This window comes from Procambarus clarkii, chromosome 49, assembly GCF_040958095.1.
Source record: "Procambarus clarkii isolate CNS0578487 chromosome 49, FALCON_Pclarkii_2.0, whole genome shotgun sequence".
In the NCBI taxonomy this organism is placed as follows: domain Eukaryota; kingdom Metazoa; phylum Arthropoda; class Malacostraca; order Decapoda; family Cambaridae; genus Procambarus; species Procambarus clarkii.
This window is the reverse complement of record NC_091198.1, coordinates 16,985,259-17,004,416: the sequence shown is the minus strand read 5'-3', so window position 1 is coordinate 17,004,416 and position 19,158 is coordinate 16,985,259. Positions and strand designations below refer to the sequence as shown.

The 19,158-nt window shown below is 36.3% G+C and overlaps 3 protein-coding genes across 3 annotated transcripts in view; 1 reads left to right on the top strand and 2 right to left on the bottom strand.

Moving 5' to 3' along the window:
* The window catches only part of LOC123763219 (uncharacterized), a 34,379-nt gene extending 31,239 nt beyond the window's left edge, over positions 1-3,140 (bottom strand). Inside the window, exon 1 of the mRNA XM_045750274.2 lies at positions 2,944-3,140. The gene's annotated coding sequence lies outside the window, so the exon portion shown is untranslated. The remainder of the gene's footprint in view (positions 1-2,943) is intronic.
* Positions 2,669-8,272, top strand: LOC123763218 (coiled-coil domain-containing protein 12). Its single transcript, XM_069303034.1, has 4 exons — positions 2,669-2,822; positions 4,199-4,483; positions 5,942-6,065; positions 6,728-8,272. The coding sequence occupies exons 2-4, from the start codon at positions 4,314-4,316 to the stop codon at positions 6,941-6,943; spliced, it is 510 nt and encodes a 169-aa protein (XP_069159135.1). The 5' UTR covers positions 2,669-2,822; positions 4,199-4,313; the 3' UTR covers positions 6,944-8,272.
* Positions 8,273-10,458: 2,186 nt separating this feature from the next.
* LOC123763217 (ATP-dependent helicase brm) overlaps positions 10,459-19,158 on the bottom strand; it is a 31,426-nt gene continuing 22,726 nt past the window's right edge. Inside the window, 4 exon segments of the mRNA XM_069303035.1 lie at positions 10,459-13,975; positions 14,458-14,626; positions 16,973-17,099; positions 18,116-18,327. Coding sequence (XP_069159136.1) covers positions 13,800-13,975; positions 14,458-14,626; positions 16,973-17,099; positions 18,116-18,327 — 684 coding nt within the window. The 3' untranslated portion in view covers positions 10,459-13,799.

Below are 19,158 nucleotides of genomic sequence, written 5' to 3'. Positions count from 1 at the left end.
CGCGTGTGTGCGCGTGTGTGTGTGTGTGTGTGTGTGTGTGTGTGTGTGCGTGTGTGTGTGTGTGTGTGTGTGTGTGTGTGTGTGTGTGTGTGTGTGTGTGTGTGTGTGTGTGTGTGTATGTGTGTGTGTGTGTGTGTATACACCCACATATGTGTTGTATGTGGATGCTGAAGTTCAGTCTCTTGTCTATGTATAGGTCAAGGAACTTTCCATAATCATTATTGCTAATGTTAACATTGTGTATCTGAAGTTGAATTTGGTTTCAGGATTTACTTTCGAACAAAAATAGTAGTTGGTCTTTTTTATGTTTGATATGAGTTTGTTAGTTTACATCCATGAGTGGACTTTTTAAATCTATTATTTTCATTATTATATAGTGCGTTTGGGTTGGGGTCTGAATAGAGGAAGGTAGCATCGTCAGCACTTATGTTTACACTTATTGGAAGTATCTAAGTATCAACTAAAGTATCTTCACACTTGACTTAAACTTTAGTAGCTATTTTCTGGACCATTCCTCAAGTTTCGGAGGTCAACGAAGATGGAATTCACATGAAATGGCTTATGTTACCATCACTAATAATGTTGTGTTTTCTGTCTAGCTTCAGACACGGTTATGTTACAATTGTGTCTTAAAGAGTTGCGCGCAATTAAGCATGATAGAAATCACTTACAATTAATGCAGGATGGTAGAAAATCACTTACAATTAATGCATCAAGTTTGGAGACTTGAATTGAAATTGAAATTGAAATAAGTTTATTGAGGTAAAATACACACAAATGGATGAGGTAGCTCAAGCTATTCTCACCCCGTTCAGTATATCGTGTTAATACATACATAGACACGCACACTTGTACACATTTTAGTGTAACAAGCAAGGCAAATAGTTCTGTCTGATGGGTAGAGGCAACTGCACTTGCAGCTGCACCCGTGTGGCGGTGTAGGAAACCATCAATGTATATGATTTGAGAGAGAGAGAGAGAGAGAATGATCTGTGGACAAAGCATCAATATGGCGTAAGGTATTGGGCTTTGCCTCAAGATGAAGCATAATAAAGAACCCGAATATCAGGAGAAAAAATTACATTAAAAACTGTCCACATGATACATATATATAATCATGTTTTAAACATTTTAATTGTATTATTTGCATATATATATATAATTAGGAAGTAATGTTTATCTGGGTAAGTTGTCAGCTTTTATGAATAGCTAGTGCGGCTTGTATATGGGGTACATCCGGTCTCTTACCCTCGACTGCGGCGGTAACTTTATGGTCAGGAAGCCAAAAATATTTATAGTTCAAGTTCAAGTATGTTTATTGAGACAAGAAAAAAATACATCTCAAAGGGATAGAGTAACTTAGGCTATTTCTACCCCCTCTACTTCAAGTCCCTCAAGGGGCGCACAAATTCAGTAAGTACAAATAGACAATTAACATTACAAGAATCCCATTTAACATTGCAGGTTAATATAGTAAGTACAGCATACAATTGTTACACTCTTGGGGCAAAATTTTTGTAGCTCCTAAGTATACTGTCTATCATACCATTATCACACATACAAACAATTTGATGTGGTACATTACTTATTTCCTTATTTCTATAGTTATCAATAAGTTGACACTATAATACATAATGTTCTAAGGTGTGGGCGTGCGGCATACTACATAATTTACACTCCTTATCTTTTTCACTGACATCAACTCCGTATTGCCAGATATATTTGTATCCTAATCTTAATCTCATGTAAATTGAATCCTTCCAAGTTGACTTTCCTTTATCATAGGTGAAGGACGAGTTTGTATTTATTACTGAATAATTCTTAAGTGTGTTACTACTATCCACTATTGCCATTCTTTTTATCATTTCTTCATCTTCATTTCCTCTTATTATTCCTCTTACATCTGTCTTCATTCTGAAATAAAAACCTTTGACGTTACTTTGCATATATGTACATTAATTATAAAATTGATTGGCTTGTGTGCAGGCCTTCACACTCCCTGAGCGAGCCATCAAGTAACTATAAAAAGGCATATATCTTCGCTTTCACTTCAGTTATATTTATACCAAAGTATTAACATGCAGCTTATATGTCTTTCTGATGACATAAAAAACTTCGTTTTTTATAATATATAGATTCAATTAACATTGATTTTCAAAAGGTCATAGTTCCCATCGAAAGGGAGAGCGTCGGCCAAGAAGCCTTGTTTAAAATATGAATATTTTTCCTCTCTAATAAGGTATAATCTCTGTGATGCATTAACACAAACTATTTTATATCTGCCTTTCTGATAACATATATAAATATAATCTTTATTTGTGAATATTTGTTAATTAAGCAATATATCAGAGAGCGTGTAGGGTTCGGTGTTCTATGAACGAAAAGGACTGGAGTAGTTTAAATAGCGAACGCATACCAACGAATAACGCTAGTATCTATATAACAAATTTATTGTCATGTGGAATTGATTTAACTTCCAGACACTTTTTTTTAATAAATATTAAATATTTTGTGGCTGTTTATGAAAAATATTATTATAAATACACATTCTACTTGTTAATATTACCAATTAAATTTGCGACAATTTGAGCCATGAAATACGACGACTGGATCACTGTGTACAGGAGGCTGTTATGGCAGCAAACACTCTCCAGGCGACCATATATCTTGGATAAGTCGCTCCACACAATTGTCGCTTGGACCGTCGTCGACTTCCTATGGCGTCACCTCTCACATATCTACGTCTCATTTCGTTATGAAATTAGATTATTTGAGAGAAAAAATAGGTTTGATCATGTTCTACGTGTAGCACCAACATTATAGTAAGTAAATATACCATATTTCTTCATTACTTACGTAATGCTAATACGTTTTGGGTAGTTTTGGCCTGTTTTGGGATGATTGGGGTAATTCTATGGACCCCCAGAGAGAGATAAGGCTCACCTCAGGTTACATAAACCATGTTGATAGCGCACTATTCTAATACCTCTCAACAGGTGACAGCTTATACGTCTTAAGACGTTACCTCATCTTTATAAGATGTTTACAGGTATTAAAATACCAATACAAACTACTTAGTAATAAGTTATGAGTCAGCTATGGGGGCGGCCGGGCCACGGGGGCCTCTAGTCTAATGTTTACTTTAGTTAGAATATAAAACTTCAACTCAATGTACCTTTTTATATATAAATAAATAATTACATAAATAAATAAATAATTTTAGTTCATTTATTATGCACCTGTCAACACCGTCACTTGGTATACACATACCTCCCATATAAGTCATATCGTACACTAGACAATTCGTCAGTGAATTTTGAGACCAACTTTTTTATATATTTTTTTAGGTCCCTACACTTGCACCAGAAGTGCAAGTGTAGGGACCCATAGCCTCGGAGAAGAAAATAAAGAGTATTCAGAAAACACCTTGTGGATTCTCGCTCAACACTTTGATATTCCTCTCCTACCACCCCCATTTTTTTTATTTATATATATAAGAATTCTTACATTCTTGTACATCCACTAGCACGCATAGCGTTTCGGACAATTAATACTAGTTTTCCGCGGAATAAAGTAAGATGTTTATTCAGGTAAAGGTACATACATTAAAAATGTTACAAGAAATGTTGGATTTCTAGATAGAGGTGCGTACATACAGTGCCTGAAGCCATTAATACACAGTGTTTCTGGCAGGTGTGATTATATTAGACCATATAATTGGTCCACACCTCACCTCATCGTCCTCCAATAGGTTGGAAGGAATGTTAACTGTAATTAGGGAAGTTAACTGTAATTAATGGAAGAGGTATGAGTTTTATCATTAGTGGAATAATAATAATAATAATAATAATAATAATAATAATAATAATAATAATAATAATAATAATAATAATAATAATAATAATAATAATAATAATTTATATGCAACAAGGTATAATAGGTTGGTGAGATTACATAAGACTGGTGTTTGTACATTGATGTAAAGCCACTAACAGGCATAGCGTTCAGGGTCAACATGCAAGCCAACCTCAATTATGGATAACATATTTGCTTACAAATTGTCCTCTTAAGAAAGGAATCAGTTCACTTCTCTAGATTAGTTTTAACATTTTAACTTAGACAAAGATTTAATTTAAATTGAAGTTAAATTGATTGATGTTAAATAATAATTATATATTTTGCTTTTTTGGGGGGGTAGGAGTCTGAGGCTGACTTGGACGCCAACAACAACAACAGTTTCCAGTTCTGATTCTGAGAGAAAACTTGGAGGTGCACTACAGCAGGAGGCAGACGCCCTCATACAGTCATAGATTATGGGGCTGCGGGACGAGGAGAGAGTAGGAACCTTAGAAGATGCCGCCCTGAAGCGACGGGAGAAACTTTTGGCTCTGAAGAGACGACGTCGTGGAGAGCAGGAGGACCCTAATGACGAGACCAATGATCAAGTGGAGGACGAGCTCCCACCCTCCCAAGTTCTCTTCAGGTTAGCAGTTTAAGGTACAATTCAAGTGTTTACGGTCCACATATTGCACTTCTGTCTTATAATAGTAGTAGGAGGCATCCTGCAGTAGGAGGCATCCTGCATCCTGTCGTATAATATTCTCAGTAATATCCTCAGTAATAATTTCGTTCTTTAGTGAACAATTTACCTAAAGTAGAAACATGCTCGGACAATGAAGGATCTTGTTAGTGAGTGAGTGGTGTTTGGTTAATTTGAGTCATTAGTAAGTTTTTGTAATCCAGCATGTACCTACTGGTTGTGATTTCCAAGGTAAATTTATTTTGTATTTGATAGTTTTATGGTAAACTCTCTTTGGTTTACTGTAACTTCATGATGGATCATGTTTTCTACTGTGTAATTGTACCATATTTCTCATTATCACAAGTATCAAGTACTTATTACATTGGAGTTGTAAAGTGCCTCTGCTGTTCTGAAGTACAGTACAGTCTGTATATGTAACTTCTTTTGTATTTTATCTCCTCCTCCTCCTCCTTATAAACCATGCTGCTGTATTCAGCATATGTGTGCAGAAATGCTTAAACTGTTGATGGCATTAATGAGACCTGAGACATTAATTAGGGGCCTGACCGTTGAATGGACAGAGCTTCGGATTCGTAATCCCGATCCTGAGGTTCCGGGTTCAATCCCCGATGGAAGCGGAAACAAATGGGCAGAGTTTCTTTCATCCTGATGCCTCTGTTTGCCTAACAATAAATAGGTACCTGGAAGTTAGACAGCTGCTATGGGCTGCTTCCTAGGGATGTGTAACAAAAAGGAGCCCTGGTCAAGGACTGGGCCGTGGGGGACGCTAAGCCCCGAAATCATCTCAAAATAACCTCAAGGTATGACCTAATGTGAACCAATGGTTTGGAGTCCATACCTCAAAAGTCATACAGTATAATTAAAGCAGGATTGGTCAGAAAAGCGTATTGCCATGTGGCTTCTGGCTACAGTACAAGGATAGGCTGGAGGTGCTAAGAGTGTAAACAATAGAAGATAGAAGGAAAAAAGATGTGGTATAATGAGAATGGGAAAGAAATGTACAATCTTGAATATTTTGAAATTTGCAGTACAGTACAGTACTATACTCTGAACACACGAGAACATAAATTCCAACTTTTGAGCCATAGGTGCCAAAATAACATATTATACAGAAACTATTTTTGTTTCCAGAGTGGCATACAGATAATTTGTTGGAAGGTAGTGGATAACAACACAATTGGCAATTTTTTTTAAATGTGATAAAGAATATGAATATGACTGGATACCATGAGTTTAGATCCTCCTGAAATTACAAATAGGTAATTAAGATTACGCAATTACATTCTGTAACGTAGTGAAAATATAATGACTCGTGAGCTAAAGTAGTTCATTTATAATTTTGACTTTTGTAACATATGAAGAATGTTTGTGTGATTGCCTTTATCTGTTTTGTAATAGAAACTACAAGCCACAAACTTCAAGCTTGGAAGAGGCAGTACTGCCTGCAGTGGAGCCAGAGGATGTGGAAACTATTGTTCAACCACAGATAGACGATGGAGAAAGGGCCAAAGAGGAAGTTCAGGTAAATATAGAAATTACATGTATTTATCATTGTTTATCTATGATGGGACCAAATGACAAAGAATGGAATACTGAAACAAAATTCACAACTATGCACTGTTTACAGTAAGTGTGAGGAAAATGTTTGTATTTTAATGAATTAATGTGCAGTATATGAGAGTAAAATTGACAATAATATGCTGTCCACCCTGTCCAATTTTCAATTGGTGTTGATTAGTTAAGCCTTTAGTAGTAATTAGACTTAGAGTATCAGCATCAGGAAATAACTTGTTTTCTGCAAGGGTTTTAAGGTGGGACCATTATCGGTGGGACCGTCCTGGTCCATTATCAAGTCGATTGTTACAATCAACTTGAGAATGGTCCAGGACGGACGGTTTGGTCAACAAAGGCACAATTACTTTTCTATAGCACACAAGCTATATAGCAATTTTCTATAGCAAAACAAACTTGTTCCATTTGAGGTAGTTTCCACCAGGCAAGTAGTGCACAAGCTCATTATGACTAACCACAAAATAGTATTGTAGGACGGATGATCTGTACAAGAGGGCAGCGATACCTTTGACTAACAAAATACAATTTTGATGTAATTGTATAGTACATGTACAGTTATTTTTGTTTAAACTTTGTAACATAATTTTAATAATTGATATAATTTTTTTACAGGTTGAAATCACGAATCTGGCTCCCAAAAAAATAACATTTGATTTGAAACGAGGAATTCAAACTCAGCTGGACAAGTTAGAAAGGCGGACTGACAAGGCCATTGCTGAATTGATCAGACAAAGGTTGAAAGAGGGTAAACAGCAAGATTTTCTTATTGCTGTTAATGCAGGTGCTCGTGCTCAACAGAAGGCAAGCTACGACTCTGATGAAGACTGAGTCTGTAATCTTCTTATTGATAGAAATTAATATTGGTTTGCAGTTATTTAAGGTAGGAATAAAAGTGGCTGTGGCTGTGGCTATTTTGTAATGGCTATAGAGCCCATTCTTTGTCAGGTTAAGAAATGCTGTACTGTATAATATTTTTAATGAGCAAAGCTTACCCTGCTTTTCACACATGGCATCTACACATTAACTCATTAACTGTTGAATTTTCATAGTGGCAGATTTGTTCACAAATATAATTTTTGTGTCTACTGTACTGTTAAGTGAATGATTTGAGGTTACTAAAATTACAAGTTTTTACTTACCTTCCTAGTTTTGGCTATACAGTATCAGTAATTTGTGTAAATTGGCAGTGCATCATGACAATGTTATATAGTAACATATATTGGACTGATGTGAATGTGTGCTGCAATGTAACAACCTTCTAATATACAAGACTAGGCCTTGCTAGATCAAGATCTTGTGTAAAACTTTAATTTATGTATAATGATCTGCTTGAAAAAGAAATATACTAAATTGTGTAATAAAATGTCATCTTGCTCTTTAAGATCTCACTTTTATTGGTATTTACTGTCCTTGGTTGTTTTACAAGTCACTGAACTAAAAGAGTATTGATGCTGTTCAGCAGGAAAATCATGGTTACTGTACACCCAAATAAAATACAAAAAATGCAAAAAAATGCATTTTTTTTTTTTTAATTTTTACTAGTTAGTGCTTTGTAAATTGGTGCCCCATAGGCTCAAAGTAATGTTATGGAGATCATATCTCTTGTCTGGCTTTGACAAAATAAAAAAAAATACTCCCTATGAAATTATATAAAAAATTTGAAAATAATTCTTACAGAAAAATAACTTAAGAATCAAAATGTTGATTACACCAAAACAATATAACAAATCTAGTTGCTTTGGTAGCATTAACAAATGAGTGTAGTTGGCAGCCTCCATGAACATACAATATTTGCTGCCACAAAATCATTATTGTAAGTACTGAACTATTATTTTAGCAGGATGGGTTGCATAATTTAGCGCAGCTCATATGAAATATCTTGCTACAAGTGTCACATTTTATGGTTAAGTGTATTACTTTGGAACCATGTAAGATGGCTTCCACGGTCCATGTTACTTGGTTTGTCTTGGAGGAGAGGCATGTCAATATTCACCAGGGACAACTATGGGTGTTGCCTGTGAATGGTTAACAGGGGTTGCCAGGTTTGCTGATTGTGGTTTGTTTACCATCTTTATAACCCCTAGTATGTTACTTTTTGTAATAGTGTATTACATGTGCTTACTTATATGTTGCTACAATAAAGCTACAGTTACTTAAGTATTGTATGATTCAGAGAGGTAATTTCCTAAGGTGGAATATTCTGTAGAATGGCCTTGTGTTCCAGAGTCGCTAGGGGATTGTGGACGAGTTACCAGTTTTATTTCCTATATTTATTAGTCTGTGTTTGCAGTCGATTACTTTTATGGTGATATTTTCAATTTAACACAAAACTTCAGTCTCAATTACAGATTTATTTTTTATCTGTTGTGATACAGTAACAAGACACAGGCCAAAGATATCTTGCTGTGTATCACTTATTCTAACTTAGATATTTAATGTTTTCATGGAGCATGGAACACACATGCCCCATCATTAGTGAATTGGTACATAAAAACCTAGCAACAAAATCATTAGAGGAAGGGGGAGTAGAGGACAAAGGAAAAAGGAACATGTTCCTGAAAATTTAATATACTGTACCAACATACATTGAGTTAGGTAAAAAAAAATGCAGCTAAAAGAAAATATTTTAAATGAGGGTTGTATTTCCAAGGGGCTAGTCAGTGGAGGGAGAAACTGGTGCACATTACAGATAGGTACTTCATAAAGCAGCACAGAATACAGACAACAAGGAAGAGTAGCGAGGATACACCAACAACATAGAATTAATTTTCATTTATATTGAGGCAAATATTGACAATAAAATCTGAGGCTGTATTGGGAGCCAGTAATCACTAAATCATAATGGCCACATAGTTAACTAATGGTAAAAAGATGGGTTTGAAATTCTAAAAGGAGGTTATTAAAAGGTAAATACACTTCTTCAGGCAATACAGATGGATAATGGACTAGAGGGAAGAGATATCACAAGATTATCAATCTCCGTGGTGTAGTGGTAAGACACTCGCCTGGCGTTCCGCGAGCGCTATTTCATGGGTTCGTATCCTGGCCGGGGAGGATTTACTGGGCGCAATTCCTTAACTGTAGCCTCTGTTTAACGCAACAGTAAAATGTGTACTTGGATGAAAAAACGATTCTTCGCGGCAGGGGATCGTATTCCAGGGACCATAGGATTAAGGACTTGCCTGAAACGCTACGCGTACTAGTGGCTGTACAAGAATGTAACAACTCTTGTATATATCGCAAAAAAAAAAAAAAAAAAAAATTACACCAGACAATTTTTTTTTTTTTTGAAGAGTACTGTATACTGTGTCAACATGACATTTTATTACAGTATAAAATAGAATACACACAAAGAAAAGATACCCATTAGGAAAAAATGGGGACAAAAATAGATTTAGGAGAGGAGCATATCGAGTTGAAGGTAAAGTGCCAGAGCTTAACCCAGCTGCTCACGAGTTTCGGTTCTGGAGCCAGATTTACGAAGCAGTTACGTAAGTACTGTACTTACAGATGTGCACATCTTTCCTAAATCTTTGGTTACATTTTAATATTAAACAGTTTACATGCATGAAAACTTCCCGATCAACTGTTGTTATTGTTATAAGCAGCCTCCTGGTGCTTCGGAGCTCATTAACTGTTTAATAATTGTAAACAAAACTGCCAAAGATTGAGAAAAGATGTACAGGTTCGTAACTGCTTCATAAATCTGACCCCTGATCAGGAGGCAATGTATCAAACAGGATTAATAACATCTGCATCACCCAGTTTGTCTATCAATGATTGCAGTCTTTTGCACTTCTTGCATATTAGTTATTTACAATACAGTATAATATTACTGTATATTCAGTATACTGTTTTTTCTGGGCGGAGCCTCCAGGGCTTTGTCCAGAAAATGGCGTTTTATTACATTGAGTGCTGTTTTTGTTCACAAATTTCTTGATCCTGGTAGGCATCCTAATTTTCCTACTACTGAACCTACTGTATTCTGAACTAAATCCATATAGTACATCACAGAACTTATCCCACCACAAAGTCAAGGGACACCTGTATACTTGATACATTGGGACTTGCTTTTAAACTTTTAGTATTTACATTATGCGAAATATCCAATAAAACTGAAAAATTCAGCTTATTGGTTGGGATTTACGGAGAGGATTTTACCAATTAAATTATAACAGAATCTTGTCAATGCTTTGGAACTGGAATGAAATTGTAGGAAATGTTGTAAGGTAGACAATACTATAATTAATATGTGGAGAACAATTATTTTTCCCAAAAAGCATTATTTATGACTTTCTTGACATGTAATCAAACTTATAATAAATACAAAATGAAAAACGTGAGACATTCCAAGAATTTATTTAAATTTCTTGAAGTAGATAATAACAACACCAACAAATATTTGGTTTATTAATTTAAAAACACTAATAATGTTAATATACTCTACTAAACCAAATTTGAGACAATGTACAAATTATTTAGCAATAAAAAATATATGACAATGAGATTCAGTGACAAAACTTTAGCATAATCTCCAGCAATCATTCTCCCAACTGTAATTAGATTAATCAAAGAGCCAGAAAAAACTTGAGAGAAAAAATTGTCTGTTAAGGGGCAACTTGTCCACATCACTGTTTATTTAACTGCCATCAATGAAACAATTTTTTTAAAAACACCTTAAATTGCCATGAACAAAATATATTTTCATTTTTATTGGTGCAATTTGAAGCCGTTTCTTGCCAAATTAAGCATCATACATCTGGCTAAAATTTCTGAGAATTAAAGTGGCCAATGGCAAGCAGTTCACACACTCCACAAGGCTCCACTCCCCTGGCCAAAATGATTGGCATGACTGTGTGCGTTAACTTCTTTGGTGTGTGGGGACATTCCAATGGTACAACCCCTCTTGCTATTTTTCAACATTTTTTGTACCATACACAAAAACAGTACATGTCTTACCATAAAGGTAGGACAATGGAATGGATTGAAATCATAAAGGAACAGCAATGGAAGGATTCCATTTCAATAGTATGATTGTTATGATTAGCGGAAATTGACAATAGAAAAGGCATACAATGGAGTGAAGCCAGGGGGGCTGCGTCCCTGCCTCCGTACACCCTCCCTCCTCCCCTCAACACACACATGTACACATCTTTTCCAAATGATTTTGGCACCAAAATGTGCACAAAAACAAATTCCATTGGTTGCACAAATACAAAAGATAATATTTGGTGTAAAATTGTATAATATAAAAAAAAACTTTGGAAATAACTAATGTTTTTGCTGCAGATGGGAGTCTGGTATGACTCCATCAGTTAGAGCAAGGGTCCACTGTAAAAGATTATCTTATAAAAAAACAAAATAAATTTTTTAGTATTAAATACCATATAAAATGAACATTTCTTGACTGCCCAGATGCCATTTCCACTGCATCTGACCACTTACCAGAGCTGAAACTTTCCATTATATTCGATAGTCTGATGCACTATTTTAGTTTAAGTGCATTGTCCATGTAAGGAGAAAGTGGTTTTGTTGCTTATTTTTGTGGACATTTTAACAAAATGATTTAATGGAATGGGAAGGAAATCATTTGTCACCAAGGGCAACCATCATGTTTATAACCATAAAATGGAAGAAAAGTTTTAAGCTACTTTAGCTTAAAACTTTAAGCCAAGTTAAAAGCTACTTTTACTAGCAGATGAATAGCTTTTTTGCTAGCTTTTACTAGAATGAATACTAACCAGCAGTTCTTGATTTCATTTCACATAAGAATAAAAGTAAAATTTAAAATGTGCCGTAAAATTTTACTTTCAAATTATTTGGTACTGTATAGAACTTTTTTTTTTGTTATAAATTTTATAGCCCTATAAAAACAATTATTATTTATTTTGTATTTATAGAAAGGCATTGCTGTGAGGGGGAAGGGGGGGGGGGGGCTCTTTAGGTCAGCTGTAACTAGGCAATAGAGGCTAAATTTCTCCAAGTAATCTTGGGCTTCATCGGATATCTACACAAGTAAACACCAGCCTTCATGACTTTTAGAGATATTATTAACATGATATTATCATCATCTTGATGATATTAAATTTCTTGAAGTAGATAATAACAACACCAACAAATATTTGGTTTATTGATTTTAAGACACTGAAACTGATTTTTAAAACATGTTTTTATTATCATGCTTAGAAAGGTTACCCAAAAATCCAGACCCAATGATACATCAGACGAGTATGAATTTTTTAATTCACTAAGAAAACCAATACAAAGATTTATATTTAGACATTTTTGGTTCATACATATATACTGTAATCTGAAGGGGAATATACTGTACTACTGTAAAATGAGGACAAAGTTGTGCTTTTGACCATATCTGTATTTATTAGATACTAAAATATAATGAAGAGATAAGGGAAAAAGGATTGGGTCATGGAAAAGCTTTTGACATTTTCTTACTAGCTCAGTTAATTTCTATTAATATTTGTTCAACTATGAGTCAGTACAATTTACAAAACCATACAGCATGAGGACAATGAAAATTAAAACTACAAGAATATTTTCTATTCTGTTATCAGTTTAAAAGAAGAATGAACTTTATCTCATCGTCAGTTCAAATACCACAATCTTGGGAATAGCACGAAACCATAAACTGCCTTTATGTTACTTTTTGCAGCGGCAAACTTGTATCTCCAAAACTTCCATTTACAACACTCGCTTGTATGTTGCATAAAATACACAACGTATCAGAACATATTGCCACCAGAATCATTCTGCCTCATCCATCATAAAATACTTATTTAATAGCTGCAATAATGTAATACGTGGTCAAGTGTGAAGTTATATATTCTATTTACGACATACAAAGCCACATAACCCAATACAGCAATGCCCCTTATGGAACGCATCTCTGGAATCAGCTCTCTACAACACAAGATTAAGGACTAGACCAAAAATGTACAACAAAGTATTCCAGCCCTAGAAGAAAACTTCTGGCAAAATATATTATTTAATAATTTAATCATCTTAAGGTACATGAAAGCAAGGTGACACTGAACTAGATCTTTCCAACGACTCTTGTGATCTCCGACCTCATGTCACACATCACTGAAAAAGTGTGAAAATAAGGAAAATCACTTAACAGAAAATGAGGAAAAGTCTTCTGATATTCAAATAATTAAATTGAAAAAAAGGGATAAATGTATTATATTGAAAGAAAATACCAAGGATCCAGTTAATAAATTGGAATGTTTCTTATTTTTTCCTCCTAATACATAAAAAAAAGTCTAATAACCAAATGAATTTGAAATCAACTTGCTGAAAAGATTAATAATGACAACCAAAATCAACACCAAGTGCTCATCAATCACAGTTGGAACTGATAGCATGAACATTAATAATTTGCAATAAAACCTAAGAGCAGATTAACAAAGAAATTTCTAAAACGTCCCAATCAGGAATTGTGAGTGGAAGGGAGCAATTTTAATATCTAAAGAGTTTTGGCAATTCTGTAAATTGAACTGATGTCATCTCAGAAAAAACTTAATAACAAAACTGGAATTAGCAAATGGTTTTGTATTTTAAAAATAAACAAGTAGCACAGGACATTATATAACAACGTGACCAACTGAGTAAGTTCCACTCAATTTCCTAGATGCTTTCAAGTCTAAGCACAAGGACTCAATATGCTTCACTCGGGTTCTTTCTTACTCACATCGTCATCATCATCATCCTCATCATCATCATCGGAATCATCGGCATATTTTACTCTTTTCCTTCTCCCTCTGCTTTTATCTCCCTTACTTTTCTTCCCCTTCTTTCCTCTACTGTCTTCCTCTTCCTCCTCCTCTTCATCCTCTTCCTCATCTGCAGACACACACAAAATATTGTGGCAGAAATATTAATATACAGAATTTGTAAATTACATTAAACGGAATAATTCAAAACAAACATCACATAAAGTGACCACATAACTACATCTTCTTCTCTACACTTAGTGATGAACATTTTCAAACATGTCCAACTTTCATCATAATATATACCAAATTCCTACTGATCAAACATCTGTAGAAACTAGAGAATAAACTATAACATTGCATAAAGGATATTCAAACAAATTTAAAGATGTGAACATGCCATATATCCAACACAACCTACACCACTTTCAGTTTAACAGAAAAAGGCTTTATCCATATTTTAACTGGTAACTTTCAACACTGAATGCCTGAAAAAAACTAAAAAAGGCCGAGCTTGTTCATAATGATGATGTCTGTGCTGAGGGAACTCCTGTCTCAGGTTTACACAAGTTAGAATATATTCTAAACTGTAAAGTACACCAAGTTACCAACCTTCCTCGGGGAGATTATCAGCCTCTGTTTCTATACGCTCGCGAGCATTAACAAAGACACTCTGCATTACAATGGAATCCTCATAGATGATAGAAGCCTCTTCATTGTACTCTTGGGCATTGCGACACAGGAGCATAAAGTCAGTCTCCAGTTCGTTCAGGTCTTCATACTGAGAGAGGAAGAGAAAAACTAAATTCAAATTTAACCTGATAACTGGCACAAAAAATTATTATAATCTACACAAATATAAAATGTTAAACCGATTTTTATAAGCATAAGAATGGTGATGGACAGTAAAGAGTGTATGATGAGGGGGGGCGGGGAAGAGGGAATTGTGAGGGAGGGATGATAGGATCCAGAAGCCTCAGCAGGAGGAGCAGGCTCGAATGCCTCCGTCCCCAACCCGAATGGGGCAGCCCCCGAAGCCGCCCAAGTCTCATCACCAACTAAACCCCACCCTGACCCAGAAACCCTAAAATGTTTCGGAGTTGGGAGCAGGGAAGAGGGGAACAGGTGAACAATGCCTAACCAAAACAGGGCAGCCTCAGGAAATCTGAGTGGGCAACCAACCTAGCGTGTTGCAGCAACCTAAACTGAGTATGCAACATGGATGCCACCTGTACCCGAACCTCAGTGACAATAGAACGGGTAAATTGGAGCACGAGCAGAGAACACGTCTCGCAAGACTCCGGGTCAAAGGTATTGTCGACCCCAACAGGTAGCATGAAGGAGGCAAAAGAGTTGACTGTCATCCTGTGACAAGGGTACAGAACAACACTCAAACTCCCACAAGGTGAGCTGGAACTCTGAAGACGCGTCCATCAGTCTACTGAGCCCCGATTGGGTTTTCCAGGGCACGCAGGCTAACTGCTACGGGAAACCCAGGCAAGGTGCTACAAAGCTGGTAAACTCAAGAGCTAACAAGGGGGGGGGGATGAGTTAAAAACTGAACCCCTGCGATGTGTACAAACACGGGGTTTAGAAGAGGCTCACCAACAACCTTAAATGAACCAATAACCAAAACAAGGCAGACCCCCTCCTAGCACGTAAAACAAAAAGAAAAACCCCGCAAAAGTACGTCTCCAGAAGGAACAGGCACACGGCTGCCGCGCAGGTAGTCAAGCTGCGTAGCACCTTGCTCACCAATCAGCAACAAGACCACTTCCTACCCAAGGCCAAACAAAGGGCCACGAAACCCCAGCTGGCCCTAAGGGCGGGCGCAAATGCCGAGCAGCAAGAACCCCTACCGAAGTGGTTTCCTGAAGGCACTATGGAAGGCAACCCTAGCACCCAAGGGTAGTACTTACAGGGCACTTAGGGAAGATAGCATGCAGCCTCACTACACTGTAATTACACCAGGACACCACACTACAATACCGCAGAGAACACTACTAAGGCGAAACACTGCCAAGAAATCAAAGCCAGAGTTTACAACTGTGCCAGATCGATCAACTGGAGGTGTGAGTAGCGGGGTGGAGGTTTCAGGTCTCCCCCTTCCAGAGAGGGAAGGGCTGCGCGGACAAGCGGCGTGGCTTCAAGAATTAATTCTTGAAGCAATTCACATAAGAATAGAACAACCTACCATGAACACTCAAATCACGGAACTATTTACTCTACCCACCATGAGAGTAAGGACAAGATCAGAACATAACGATGCCAACACAGAAGACACCGTTCAACATAACAGGCCAATTACACTTGATTAATCTTTGTATGTAGATAGCAGCTGCCTCGTATGGGCCAATAAGCCTTCCGCAGTTACCTCTATTCTTATGTTCTTATGTTTCATCCCACATTTATCCCTTATGTATCCCCCCATGTTTTCACCTTTATTGTCTTATCACCTGACCCAGTGCGGGTATAAAATCAACCAAACCTGAAAATTCCTTTCACTTGAGAATGAACCATGGAGGTTCGAAACGTTGTGCAAATTGTATAAATAAGTGTAATACATTCTATAGTAATTCACTTCTTTTCTTCACCTTAAAATTACGAAAATGAGTTTTGGAGAACTCCTATTTCAGCTAAGCCCTGATGCTTAGAAAATAGTTAGAGGGATAGAAGCCCTAAATCAGAAAATAGTAAATACAGAATATGCGGTCATATTCAATGAGACATGTTTGAAAGAAAACCTGCTGCCAGTATACACCAATATATATATATATATACATATATATATATACAAATATATATACATATATACAGTATAAATAATTGGCTCTATTGCAGAGCTTCTTAGGGTATTGTTTACAAACAAGACTACAGTATTAGAGTATATTCTAGCATCAGAACATATATGTAGAATTTTTAGTTTAGTAAGAGCTTATTAGTTTCATTAAGGTCTGTCCAACACATTTTCCCCAAGCAAAAATATAGCTCTAGAATCTACCACACTGGCTATATGTCCCAATAACAATAGAGATTGTCCCTGTACCACCATAAGTGAGTGCTGAATGTTTCAAATTAATGAATGAAAATATAATGAAACTCTACTAATTGTATACTCATAACTTACTCTTCCTTCTTCAATTTTAGATAAGATCTTGCATATATCCATTGGTCTCTTAATTATTCCATAGTAATCGGGCAGCTCACGGCGAGATGGTAACTTCATGAAGGGTTCACTCAGTACTCGTCCATCACTAAAAAACAAATAAAAGAGAACAACATCAATACCTATTTAACACTTTGATGCTCTGAGCACACATGCGCCACACTACCCCGGGTGGGGTTGCACATTCCGCGGGAGCGCGCGGTAATTCTGAAAAGTGTATAATCTTTTCAACTTTGTTACTTCAACTCTCGTCCTAGGTTTTTCAATTTGGTATCATTGTGTTCGCAATAGAATTCTCTACAGGACTAAACAAACACACTAACTTCTGGGTAGATCATTTAGGGTCTCACTTTTCTGTGTTGTGTTTACCATGCTGTTGTTTGTCTTCTTTTGCTGTACTTTTCTGATGGCTTTTTCTTGGGTTTAAGTGATCTAGTACCCTCAACTCCCTGCACTTCTACAGAGGAAGGGTCAGGTTTTGGTATCTAGTTTCCTAGGTTTATAATGACTCGCAAGGGTCTGGTGTGATTCAAATTAAGTGGAGGTGTTATGTCAAGTTGCTGGCACCTGAGAGCCACCATACCTAGAGAGGGTTTTGGGAGTTCTTCTACTCCTTGAGTTCTTCAGGAGTCAAGTTCTTCTACTTGACTCCTTGGACTTGAGGAGCCCTCTTAGAAAAATAATTCATAACAGCACTGTAGTTACACTACACTATCACCAGATGGCAGTCCCAGCAACTAAGGGATCCAGCCAGGTAACCACCTACAAGAGCCTCCAAAAAGCGACCTACGAGACTCCCTAAAGTGACCCATGAGACTCCCAATAGTAGGGAGGAGGGGCAGGAACAGGACTTCTGGAAGTCTCACTTGGTGGTTACCTCAGCAAACTCACCATGGAGCATCATCATCTAGGCCTTCCCTTTCTCCTCCTACCTCCCTTTGTTCAGTATGACTAAACCATCTCGGTCTTACAATTTACTGGCCTTTGTATGTCCTAACACCATAAATGCATCTCAAACTGTCCATTTCTATAACAAACTCCTGATTTGTTATAGTCATACCACACCATCTTTTACACACAGAAAAATTAAATAAGTTTACTTACCTGTCTTCGTATTTTATAACTATATCCATGAGACGTTTCAGTTGACGAATTAGCCTTTTATTTTTCGGTCCTGGTTTTTCCCTAGCAGGACGTCCACGTTTTTTTGGCTTAGGGTCGTCATCATTATCCATCTCATCTTGTCGTTTTCTCTTTCCTTTAGAGCCCCTCTTATTCTTATTGCTAGTGACCTCTTCCTCCTCCTCTTCCATAGCCTGAAATGTCCAACTTTTAAGTACAGTACTGTACATATAATTCATAGTACAAAGAAACTAAAAACAATTTTTTTGATTGTAGCTCATCAGAATCGATATCCCCAGCCCCTTGTGTCAAGAATCTTTCAAAACAAAAAATATTATGAAAAATTCTATCAAATATCAATCCTGACCCTCTATACAATATGTAATATACTTAAAATGTAATTACAGTACTTGTACATCTCTCTCAGTGGGCTGAACTGTGTATAGGGATGAGGCCTGTGTAGGCCAGGGCAATTACAGAATGACCCTGGGACCTGTGTCATGAACTTTTGTCAATTTTGACCAAAAAGATTAATCAAAATACAACATTAGATATACAATTGTGATGTTTTTATTATGTTTTAAATGTTTTCCTTTTATGTTGCATATACTGTATATTAACTATAGCACTAACGAAATAGTAAATACAAGTATAATAATAAATCAATGTGTTGGCTGGCATTTACATTATCTTCAAAAGATTTTTTTTCAGTGAACGTGGTTTTTTACAGACAAAATGTTTAATCTAAACTAATATTATTTATTTGCTGTTCCCTTCTGTTCTCATTAAAAATTTGTTAACTGAAATAACACCACCATTTATTTGCTGCAATGTTCTCATACAATCTTCAAATCTCAAAATACTCTCATCATATCTACGGTAGAACAACCCACAGATAAATGACAATGTGAATGCTGACACACCAACTTAATTGGTCAGTTTCAGCCAATTCAAAACATTGATATCAATAACCAGTGGTTCTATCTAGTGGTTAAACCAGTGACTCTATCCAGTGGTTAAACCCG